Source organism: Scomber scombrus, chromosome 3 (assembly GCF_963691925.1).
Source record: "Scomber scombrus chromosome 3, fScoSco1.1, whole genome shotgun sequence".
In the NCBI taxonomy this organism is placed as follows: Eukaryota; Metazoa; Chordata; class Actinopteri; order Scombriformes; family Scombridae; genus Scomber; species Scomber scombrus.
This window is the reverse complement of record NC_084972.1, coordinates 35,085,402-35,097,780: the sequence shown is the minus strand read 5'-3', so window position 1 is coordinate 35,097,780 and position 12,379 is coordinate 35,085,402. Positions and strand designations below refer to the sequence as shown.

The following is a 12,379-nucleotide window of genomic DNA, read 5'->3' as shown; positions in this document are numbered from 1 at the left end:
TTAGTCTCTGAGTGAAGCTGAAAACACAGCAGACAGAAAGTACAGTCAGTCATGGCTCCCCTCCCTCCTCTACTAACTTCACTGACATTTACTTTCAGTGTGACTCCAGTTTTTTGTCAAACTCACCTTCAGTGTGTGGAGAGTCAGCAGGTTGAAGCAGCAGAGTTCTAGTTTTCCACTTTTCTCTCCTGTAGCTGTACTCACTCAGAGGAAGTTGTTAGTTTGGTCTGAAGGTGAATCTGATGCTCTGTTTTTCAGTCTGTGTGTCTCTTTAGAGACCAACAATAAACTGTTTCCTGGTTTGTCTCAGGTGAGTCAGGTGAGGGGCGGAGCTTTGTCAGATCTCTTCTGATAAATGTTGTAGCTTCACAGTAACACAGGGTGTGTTTCATTCCTGTGTTCAAACATAAACAAACCATCAAGTTTAATGACAGCAGACTAACAGGTTTTATGTGGTTTAATCTGTACAGTACAGAACATCATGACCTGCATACAGCTTATAAAATAAACTCTCATTCAGAGGAGAAGTTCTGTTCAGCTGTTAGTGTGAAAACTTTACAGGAACTTCAGAAACACAAAGGAGTGAATATTGTTCAAGATGATTTATTTAAGATTTGATATATTTCCAAAAACAAAAAGGACATTACCAACACTTATAAGAAATGACGGCACAATGATGAACTTGTTGTGGCGCCCTCTGGTGGCACCGACAGTGTTTACTGCCACACCCAGCAAGTCTTGCAGCATCAGATCGTTGCTGCTTTTGCAGCTTCAGCTTGTGACAGTTTGACTTTTTGTGTTTTAAGGGGCCAGTCAGGTCTCTCTCCTGCATTTTGTACTCAGTCAATAGTTTAGTCAGTTTACAAAGGATGCAGACTGAAGCAACAATACTTAACTTACTCCCTTCACACTGAATGAACATAAACACAATTAATCCCTGAAATACCAAAGTGTCTGAAGAAAAGTCCACAAAAAAACAGAATACTCCAACTTAAAACTCTATTATTGGTTTCCCCTTTCAAACATTCAACAGTTCAGTTTTTCCAGCTTAAATAAAGTAAAGTTTTTTTTCAGTTGAAATAATAACCAAAAAAAAGCCTCAATAAGAAAGACAATTTTACTCACAGTAGTCGGTCAGTCTGAAGGTGAATCTGATCTGTGTCTGTTTTTCAGTCTGTGTGTCTCTTTAGAGAGAAGGAACTATAAACTGTTTCCTGGTTTGTCTCAGGTGAGTCAGGTGAGGGGCGGAGCTTTGTCAAACATCTTTTAATAAATGATGTTACGTCACAATGACACAGGGTGTGTTTCAGTCCAAAGGATTTACTCATTACTCAGAGGGAAATGGGGACGGCTGTTGCAACTTTAATCAAACAGATATTTAGGTTGAATAATGAGAATCAAAATGTAACTTAAACTAAATCTATTACTGGGAACTGGGAACAGGCAACATTGGAATATTGTGGAATAAGGGTAATATGTATTATAAGAGGTAACATGGAATAATGTATGGAAAGACATCCAATATTGTAGGAAAGGCCAAAAATATTTATATTTCATATACATTTTAACACAATGTTTTTGTAATCCCTGAAATTGCATTATTCATCCTGAAAATACTCTAAAAACTCCATTATGACTTTTCCTTTTCAAATATAATTCAGTTCAATTTTTCCAATTATTTTAAGTTCAGTTTGAAAAAGTTCACATTTTCTGAAGCTTGTGACTCTTCACCACTGTTGAGTATAAATATACATTTACCAGTTTAGTCATGATTTTCTCAGGTCGGTCACTCTGGTGTGAAGGGAATCTATGTCGTAAGGGGTTTTTGGGGCTTGGTACCCAGACTCAGAGTGTGGTTGTGATAATGTTATTTCCCCTCTGACCTGTCGTCCTGGTTCCCCCTTCCTGTAGAGTGTTTGTTGTAATTCATCAATCTCTAGTTGTGATCACTGTTGCCATTTGCGGTCGTTGGAACACTACGCTAGTAGTTGTTTCTTTGTAAGTGTATATGTTGGGTTTAAAAGCATCCATATATCCTGCAGTCTCTTTATGTAACCCCTCTCATTAGGGTTACTTGTATAGTAGCATTCTAAGAGGTCCATATTCTCCTACTACACCAGTGTCTTGTTCCAGTAGCCGACTTCTCATCATTGCCCTGGTTCCTCAACACCTGACGCAGATCTTCTTGACCCATGTGATGTCTGAGCCGATATAGCTCCTAAGTTTGTGGTTTAATTCATCCTGAGATAGGCCAGCAGCATCAAGGACCTTGCTGTTCTGATCAGAAATCGAACCCCTATAGTATATCGGACTGTACTATAAGTGAAATTTGTTTTCAGTTTAAATAATAACCAAAAAAGACAATTTTACTCACAGTAGTCGGTCTGAAGGTGAATCTGATCTGTGTCTGTTTTTCCGTCTGTGTGTCTCTTTAGAGACCAACAATAAACTGTTTCCTGGTTTGTCTCAGGTGAGTCAGGTGAGGGGCGGAGCTTTGTCAGATCTCTTCTGATAAATGTTGTAGCTTCACAGTAACACAGGGTGTGTTTCATTCCTGTGTTCAAACATAAACAAACCATCAAGTTTAATGACAGCAGACTAACAGGTTTTACCTGATTTAATCTGTACAGTACAGAACATCATGACCTGCATACAGCTTATAAAATAAACTCTCATTCAGAGGAGAAGTTCTGTTCAGCTGTTAGTGTGAAAACTTTACAGGAACTTCAGAAACACAAATGAGTGAATATTGTTCTGGATGATTTATTTAAGATTTGACATATTTCCAAAAACAAAAAGGACAGTACCAACACTTATAAGATATGACGGCACACTGATGAACTTGTTGTGGCGCCCTCTGGTGGCACCGACAGTGTTTACTGCCACACCCAGCAAGTCTTGCAGCATCAGATCGTTGCTGCTTTTGCAGCTTCAGCTTGTGACAGTTTGACTTTTTGTGTTTTTAAGGAGCCAGTCAGGTCTCTCTCCTGCACTTTGTACTCAGTCAATAGTTTAGTCAGTTTACAAAGGATGCAGACTGAAGCAACAATACTTAACTTACTCCCTTCACACTGAATGAACATAAACACAATTAATCCCTGAAATACCAAAGTGTCTGAAGAAAAGTCCACAAAAAAACAGAATACTCCAACTTAAAACTCTATTATTGGTTTCCCCTTTCAAACATTCAACAGTTCAGTTTTTCCAGCTTAAATAAAGTAAAGTTTTTTTTCAGTTGAAATAATAACCAAAAAAAAACCTCAATAAAAAAGACAATTTTACTCACAGTAGTCGGTCTGAAGGTGAATCTGATCTGTGTCTGTTTTTCAGTCTGTGTGTCTCTTTAGAGAGAAGGAACAATAAACTGTTTCCTGGTTTGTCTCAGGTGAGTCAGGTGAGGGGCGGAGCTTTGTCAGATCTCTTCCGATAAATGTTGTAGCTTCACAGTAACACAGGGTGTGTTTCAGTCCAAAGGATTTACTCATTACTCAGAGGGAAATGGGGACGGCTGTTGCAACAACTTTAATCAAACAGATATTTAGGTTGAATAATGAGAATCAAAATGTTACTTAGTAAAATCTATTACTGGGAATGGATCTCATAGAATACTACTGAAACGCAACATGGAATATTGTGGAATAAGGGTAATATGTTTTATAAGAGGTAACATGGAATAATGTATGGAAAGACATCCAATATTGTAGGAAAGGCCAAAAATATTCAAATATTTCTATTTTATATACATTTTAACACAATGATTTTTTTAATTCCTGAAATTCCACAGTCTGTGAAGAACAGTCCACAGGAAAACAAAATACTAAAAACTCCATTATGACTTTTCCTTTTCAATCATAATTCAGTTCAATTTTTCCAACTTTTATAAGTTCAGTTTGAAAAAGTTCACATTTTCTGAAGCTTGTGACTCTTCACCACTGTTGAGTATAAATATACATTTACCAGTTTAGTCATGATTTTCTCAGGTCGGTCACTCTGGTGTGAAGGGAATCTATGTCGTAAGGGGTTGTTGGGGCTTGGTACCCAAACTCAGAGTGTGTGTGTGATAATGTTATTTCCCCTCTGACCTGTCGTCCTGGTTCCCCCTTCCTGTAGCGTGTTTGTTGTAATTCATCAATCTCGAGTTGTGATCACTGTTGCCATTTGCGGATGTTGGAACACTACGCTAGTAGTTGTTTCTTTGTAAGTGTATATGTTGGGTTTAAAAGCATCCATATATCCTACAGTGTCTTTATGTAACCCCTCTCATTAGGGTTACTTGTATAGTAGCATTCTAAGAGGTCCATATTCTCCTACTACACCAGTGTCTTGTTCCAGTAGCCGACTTCTCATCATTGCCCTGGTTCCTCAACACCTGACGCAGATCTTCTTGACCCATGTGACATCTGAGCCGGTATGGCTCCTAAGTTTGTGGTTTAATTCATCAAGGACCTTGCTGTCCTGATCAGGAATCAAACCCCTGCGCCAAAGTCAGTAGTGTTATTCCATTCAACTACCAGCCAATAACCTGCCTCTGTACAACATGAAAGCTCCCGTCAGACATCATAGTGACTAAGAGCACTACTAGGACCATAACTGAGACTGGTCAGCTGATATATACCACAGCAACATCCTAGAGAAGACAAGATGAGCACAAAGCCGCAAAGGCCATGATCCCCCATGGAGAAGGAAGTTTGAGGCCAAGATCAAGGTGACATGGAGAGAAGTTATTCAACTCTCAGAGCTACAGAAAGGTGTGGGGAAGAAAGGGATACCCAGGAAGTACAACAAGCTGTCTGTACCTGAAGCTCACAACTCTGACTACCCACCTGAAGAGAAGCCAGCAGAATAAGTAGGATGTTCTCCACTGAACCATCCAAAGTGTACTCTCAGTGGCAGGATAATAACATGAGAACAGACCTACCCAGGGCTGAGACTGAGCAGTACTGGAAGAGCATATAGGAGAAGGAGGCATCACATAACACCCATGCTCAGTGGCTAGTGGATCTAAGACCAGACCACAGCAATCTCCCAGAACAAAAGCCAGTAACCATCACAATGGCAGACATCCAAGAAAGAGTGTCAGGTATGAAGAGCTGGACAGCACCAGGTCCTGATATGATCCACACGTACTGGCTAAAGTAACTCACCACTCTACATGAATGCATGGCAGCACAAATGAACCAGCTGCTGATGGATGGGACCCACACAGACTGGTTAACCCAAGGGCAGACAATCCTGATCATGAACGATCCCCTGAAGGACACGATTCCATCCAACTACCGGGCAATAACCTGCCTCTGTACAACATGGAAGCTCCTGTCCGGCATCATAGTGGCTAAGATGAACAGGCACATGGCCCAATACATGAGCTGGGCCCATAAAGGAATTGGTAGCAATACCAGGGGAGCCAAGCACCAGCTACTGGTCCATAGAGCAGTCACGCAAGACTGGAAGACCAAGCAGACCAACCTATACACCGCCTGGATTGACTACAGAAAGCCTCTGACTCAATGCCACACACATGGATACTGTAGTGCTTGAAAATGTATAACATCAACAGGACACTAAGAGTCTTCATCTCTAACTAAATGGGGATGTGGACAACCACTATGGAGACCAGCTCAAAGCCAGTTGCACAAGTTCCCATCAAGTGCAGCATATACTAAGGTGATGCACTATAGGCCTGAACCCCCTCAGCCAGGTGACGGCCCCGAGTGAATACCTCAGGCAGCAGAAACCTGATAATGCAGAAGAGGAGGATGAACCATCATGGAGGGACAAACCCCTGCACAGCACGTACCACGGACAGATATAAGAAGTGGCTGATATCAAGAAATCCTCCAAGTTGCTGGAAAAGACCTCAGAGACAGCACAGAAGCACTGATCATGGCAGCACAAGAACAGGCACTTAATACAAGATCAATAGAGGTGGGGGTCTACCACAGCAGACAGGACTCCAGGTGCAGACTGTGCAAAGATGCTCCTGAGACAGTTCAGCACATAGTAGCGGGATGTAAGGTGCAGGCAGCAGCTGGCATAGTGTACAGGAACATCTGCACTGAGTCCTGAGGTCAGACTGGAAGGAACCTCCTAAGCCGGCTGAGAATGACCAAGCTAAGATCCTGTGGGACTTCCAGATCCAGACTGACTAACTGGTGCTGGCTAACCAACCGGACATCGTGATGATGGACAATAAACCGAAGAAGGCAGCGGTGATAGACGCTTGTGAGGAATAATGAGAAAAAATAGGACATGGAAAAAAAGACCACTTAGATCAGTGGGAGTTCCCAATGACATCGTGTGTTCCTGTATAGGGCATTTTGAGTGCATAAGTGCATTCACAGGGAGAAGTATAGAAATTAACTGAATCAGGTTTTATCTCAACATAAAATGCTGTTAATACGTTTAAGTTTTGGAAATGTTGATACTGTATGTATGAGTGAAATGTTCAGAGACAACGTTCCTGATTCATATCTGATTTTTTATTGATTTAAAACACAGAATATACAATCTTAGATAGTTTACAACTTTAGATGGACTTTAAACATACATAAAACCCAACAATAAAATACAAATTTAACAGCACAAAACCACACGAAAAGTCACTGTGTTAAAGTTTGAGAAATAAAGCAGCAACACAACATCAGGTTAACTTTGACAATTTGTTATTTTGATCCAATGTTACAACAAGATTGAACTAAAAACTGTCAGAAATGTTTAGTTTCTTGTACAAAATGATGCAGATGACATGCAAGAGATCCACAAACCCTAACCCTAACCCATACCCAACACATACCAAATTATCTGAACCAATGCACAACAATTACAAGTTAATACATCAAAACTTGATTTAATATCAGTATTTTACATGTAGAGTATATTTATATATTCATCATCATCATCATCATCATCTCTAACTGCTCTGATTCACTGTCACAGAGACCTTCAGTGGAGAAATTGTCAGTTTATCCAAAGTTCTAATGAATGGAAACAGTGTGTCAGTGAAAGTGTGTGTGAAGGTGTGTATGTGTGTGTTAGTATCAGGATCAGAGAACGACAGATTTCCTCTTTTCCAGTCCAGATTCACTCTGATCCTCTGGAGATTCTTCTTCACTGGGAGATCAATGGAGGGAGCTGGTGGTGAATATGCTGAGTATTTATCATTAAACAACCTTATTCTCCATAATCCAGACTGTATGCGTCCCTTCCTCTGAACAGACTCTGATAACACACCCAGTGACCAAGCTTTACTGTCTCCAACCTCGACATCCCAGCTGTGAGTCCCTGAGTTAAAGCCCTCAGAGCCCAGGACAATGGAATAATAACCAATCCTCTCTGGATTATCAGGAAGCTGCTGTTTCTCTCTTCCTCGTCTCACACTGGTCAGATCTTCAGACAGGATGAGTTGTAGACCAGCAGTGTTTGGATCCAGAATGACAGGAGTGTAGGAGACCATGTCCTTCATGTTGTTCCAGATGTTGAAGGCCAGGTTGCCCAGGTGTTTGGCCTGGTCTATCAGAGCTCCTGAGGGCAGCTGTGGATCATCCAGCAGGGGGCAGCGCTGGACTCTTTCCACTGCAGCCTTGTAGTTGTTCAGGAATGAGACGTCTTCAGCTCTCAGCTCCTCCTCTGTGGCTCTGACTCTGTGTGAAAGAGCTGCTATCTCTCTGCTCAGAGCCTCCATCTTCTCCTTCATCATCTGACTCTTCTGCTCCTCTTCCTCCCTCAGAGCAGCCATCCTGGCCTTCTCTTCCTCTTCTAGAAACTGGTGAAGCTTCTTAAACTGCTCCTTAATCTGCCTCTCTGTGTGTTGGGCCTGGACCTTAATGTGTTCTGCTGTTTGATCAAACTTCACTTTAACTTCTTCACAAACCTTTAACTTCTCCTTTAAGGACTTCAGAGTTTCCTCAAGTTCCTTCTTGTGTTGTGGTGCAGCTTCATCGATGGGTATGAATCTGTGGTTGGTGTGTTTTTCTGAATCTCTGCAGACAAGACACACTGGCTGCTGATGGTCCAGACAGAAGAGTTTGAGTTTCTCAGAGTGCAGACTGCAGAGAGCCTCTGAAGCTCTCTGATCTCTTTCCTGTAAGTAGGACTCACACAGGTTCTTTAACACCAGGTTACGAGGTGGATCTGTTCTTGAAGATCTTCTCTTACAAACTGGACACTCACGTGTTGGGTTCTCTCTCCACCAGCTCTTCAGACAGTCTTTACAGAAGCTGTGGCTACATGACAGAACAACAGGATCTCTAAAGACCTCATGACAGACCGGACAGCAGAGATCCTCCTCTGATCTGGAAGCCATTTAGTCTCTGAGTGAAGCTGAAAACACAGCAGACAAGACATTAAAACAGGAAGTCAGTTGATGTTTCCTCCCTGCTGCAGAAAGTTTCACTTTGATGGTGAAAGCTGCTTACATGTCAGCACCAACAAGTGAGCAGTGAAGGTCATGATAAATGTGCACAATACAGACAGAAGGATCTTCTCTTTAAAGCTATAATAATGTGTATTAATCAATTCAATAATCTAAAGTCAAAAACTGTTTCCATTAACAAATAATATTATAAAAGATATAATAGGACTTCTCATTTAAAGCACAGAGAGAACAAACACACAGCTGCTGCAGAACCACATGAACTCACACACAGTATATATACATGCAGGTGTATAAACAGCTGATTCATGTAGCTGCAGGACTCACCGTGTGTCGCTGTGTGAGCGGTCCGAGCAGAGCTGCTGTCTCTCAGCTTTAAACTGAACGCCTCTTCCTCACTCAGCAGCCAATCAGCAACCAGATTTCAAAAACCCTGATCGCTGCGATATGATTGGATGAAAGGAACCTCCAGAGAGAGACGAAACCGACTTAATGATGATGTCATAGAGTTGCGACAAACGATTCAAACACAAAACTGTATGATTCCAGTCAGATTACACATTTAACAATGTATTAATGATATATTGATGATATATTAACAATATATGACATGTTAACAATGAGTCATTTAGTCTCTGAGTGAAGCTGAAAACCACATGCTAGACGTTAAAACAGGAAGTCAGTTGTGGTTCCCTCCATGCTGTAGAAAGTTTCTTCACTTACTTTCACTTTGGTGTTTTGTCAGTCAGCAGCAGGTTGAAGTTGAATTATTTCACTGCTTCAGGACTTCAGTGCTCCCTGCTGTAACTGTCCTCCCTCAGTTTAAGTCACAGCTTTGTAATGAAGTTAAATCTGACCGTCTGTCTGCCTCCTTTCAGTCACAGCCGAAAACTGACATCCTCTTTCCTGTTTCCTCTCAGATATAATGTAAGAGGTGGAGCTTTTTAGAGGAACATACTAGTTTCATAATGACACATGAACAGCGTAACCTTCCTGGGAAGAGAACATGATGGTGAAGCTCTGTCAGTGGGAGAGAGTAAACACGTTGCTGGACAGACATACCCAGTTTGCCTTGAGCTCACTGGAATCCCTTCAACACACCTATCTTACTGTACTGTGACAAGATAATCTCAACTCAACAAGGTGCTTCACACAGCATAAATAGATTATCAACAAAAGCAGCAATTATACAATATTATAGAAATGTCTACAAGCTTTTTAAAATGAGGTTCTGACTCAGCTGATCTGATGCTGAGGAGGAGTTTGTTCCACAGTGTATAGCATTCAGTGACTACAGCCTTCAAATGTCCTAAAGACTTTTCTCACTGTCACTGACAGCAGCTCTTTCTACTAAAAATTACATTAATCAATCAATCAATCAATCAATCAATCAATCAATCAATCTATCTATCTGTATTTATATAGCGCTATATAGCGCGAAGGATCTTTAAAATCTCTCCATCCTGCAGTAGAGAGAGGAGCCGTCTACTGCTGTGGTTTTGGTCCATGAAGTTGTTGTGTAGCAGATGATCCGGGTATTTCAAGATGGCCTCGAACATCTTCACAGTGCATCTCTCCGCCACCTCCTCCAGTGAGTCCAACCTGGCGCCAATCACAGAGCCTTGCACCTCTGTGTGTGATGCTTCCTCTCCAGCAGACTGCAGCATAAAACAACACACTGATAAAACATCTGCAGCATCTGACTACAGATGTCAAAAGATCTGAGCTTCCTTAAGAAAAAGAGGCGGCTCTGCCCCTTTTTGTAGAGAGCGTCTGTGTTTAGGGACCAGTCCAACTTATTATCCAGGTATAAACCTAGATACGTATAACTTGGCAACACCTCGATGTCCCACAAGTATTCACTGGCTGAAGAGGAGGCTTGAACCTGCGGAAAACTATGATCATCTCCTTAGTCTTTGAGGTGTTCAGTATCAAGTGTAACAGTAGATGTAAGCAGAGAGTAGCACACAGAGCACAAGGCAGTAGCAACATGCACTAACTCTAAGCACTACACTAGAGCACTTGACGTTTCACACATACTCTGTGTTAGCACCATAGACCGTATATAAGAAATGGACGTAACATCTGTTTCAAAGATTTGTGGGTATATTTACCAGGTGGGGAGTTCTGGTCCTCTGCAATGAGGCCAGCATGGAAGTAACTTAAAACTGCATTCTATCAAAAGGCCACCAGGGGGCGACCGTTTTGGTGTCAAAAGGACTTCCGTCTCTATACAAGTCAATGGAGAATTCACCAACTTCTCACTTGATTTCTAACCTCAGTAAACGTTTTCAAAATGTGTTTATGGTCTCAATCGCTAGTTTAAAGCCTTCTTCAATGCAGTATGATGTTCATTTGGGACATTTTGGCCTCCCTGATTTTATATGTGACGATATAGCAGGGTATGCATTAGGGCGTGGCTACGTGGTGATTGACAGGTTGATTGGTTCACAGGTTCAGGAGGGCGCCTCATGCTCCTCCTGATGCCCAAGGAGTGCCCAAGTCCACAAACCAATGGGTGACGTCACGGATATTACGTCCATTTTACCATACAGTCTATTGTATTTACTCTTCAGAAAACAGGAAGCTGAGCTCAGTGACTGGACTGTAGTGGTTACACACCAGAGGAACAAACTGGTATCAGGAAGATAAATCTTGATAACAGTGTTGATGTGACAGGACTGTCATGTAATGTCTTAATACAATATTTATTCTTGACAGAATGCCATAATAAACATCTTTAAAGGAGGAAGGTGAGAGATGCAGAGAAGACAGAACATGAGAGACAAAAGAAAGATGAGAATAATGACAAATATTTACAGAGGAATAAAGATAAAAATCTGGTAAACAGGACAGAAGAGAGGAAGAGGAGGAGGAGGAAGAGTGAGCAGGTTTTCAGAGGGGAGCACTGCCCTCGATGTCCAACATTATGCACATTCAGCAAAACATGCTCAGAATGAAAAGCAGGTTTATTCACAGTGATGCAATTTAAAGGGAGGCAGAGGAAATGAGAGGGAGCAGAAAGGTAAATATGTTTGTGAAGAATCACTCAGAGGAGAGAAAAGAAGGAAAACATGTAAGAAAAGGACGAGTGATACAGGGGACACATGGTGAACAGGATATAACAAACATACATAGAACAACATAGATGGAACTAAAAAATTGCAGGGAAATTTTGAGTGCCACAGGGGGCTGCTGCCGGGATGAGTACACGATGGATTTCCAGTGTTCAAATTCACCCTGATCATATTCTGCTTTCGAGTATTAAGTACATCTTACTAGTCAGTATCAAGTGTAATGTACTTTATTCTCAACTTAACATCCCTGAAAATATTAAGTAAATGTTCATCATATTTAAGCATAAATAATATTTATTTGAACTTATTAATTACTTCATTTTTTTCACAGACAGGAACATCACTGTTATGAAATTATTAAGGACTTTTTTATTTGACATGTTTTCACTGATTCAAACACATTGCGATGAAATAAAGTCTACATTTCTGAATAGCTAGCGCGGCCGAGCTAGCTCAGTTAACTGGCAAAACAGACAGACAGGAATTAGCCAATCACAAAAAAGTAGCTCAGTTTCTGCCCAGCAACAGGTTGCTAAGGGCAGCTTAGGTTCTACGGTTGCTACGGCGATGTGAGAATCTGCTTGGAAAAAATTCTCAAAATGCCCCAGAATTTGGCTTCTGACAAGGTCCCGAACAATTGCACACTGTGAGAAAACCGTAACTCCTGTCCAAAAACCGAAAACACTGTGAGAGACACAGAAGCCGGCAGATTCTGACAGTGTTTATTTTATTCAGATACTCCTTAAAATGAGCGCGTAAGCTCAGTGCGAAGACAGAGTGAGATTCTTTTTTTTTTAAAAAGACAATTACATTAGGGCCAATGGGGAGCAAAACAGGTATTGCTGCCGGTCTCGGCCCCCCCGTTTAAATTTTGTGCAGACCCCGCCTGTCAATGTCACATTTTATGAATCCCAGCACCTATGTCTACATT

General features: G+C 41.3%; 1 protein-coding gene across 1 annotated transcript; it reads right to left on the bottom strand.

Annotated features, from left to right (window-relative positions):
* Positions 1-6,910: 6,910 nt before the first annotated feature.
* On the bottom strand, positions 6,911-8,797 carry LOC133977585 (nuclear factor 7, ovary-like). Its single transcript, XM_062415786.1, has 2 exons — positions 8,699-8,797; positions 6,911-8,319 (listed from the first exon to the last, which is right to left on the bottom strand). Exon 2 carries the CDS (start codon positions 8,300-8,302, stop codon positions 6,911-6,913), a length of 1,392 nt encoding a protein of 463 aa, XP_062271770.1. The 5' UTR covers positions 8,303-8,319; positions 8,699-8,797.
* Between the last annotated feature and the right edge of the window lie 3,582 nt (positions 8,798-12,379).

What these genes read in the sequence shown, in the direction of transcription:
- LOC133977585 (XM_062415786.1), bottom strand. Translation starts at nt 8,302, where the DNA reads ATGGCTTCCAGATCAGAGGAGGATCTCTGCTGTCCGGTCTGTCATGAG.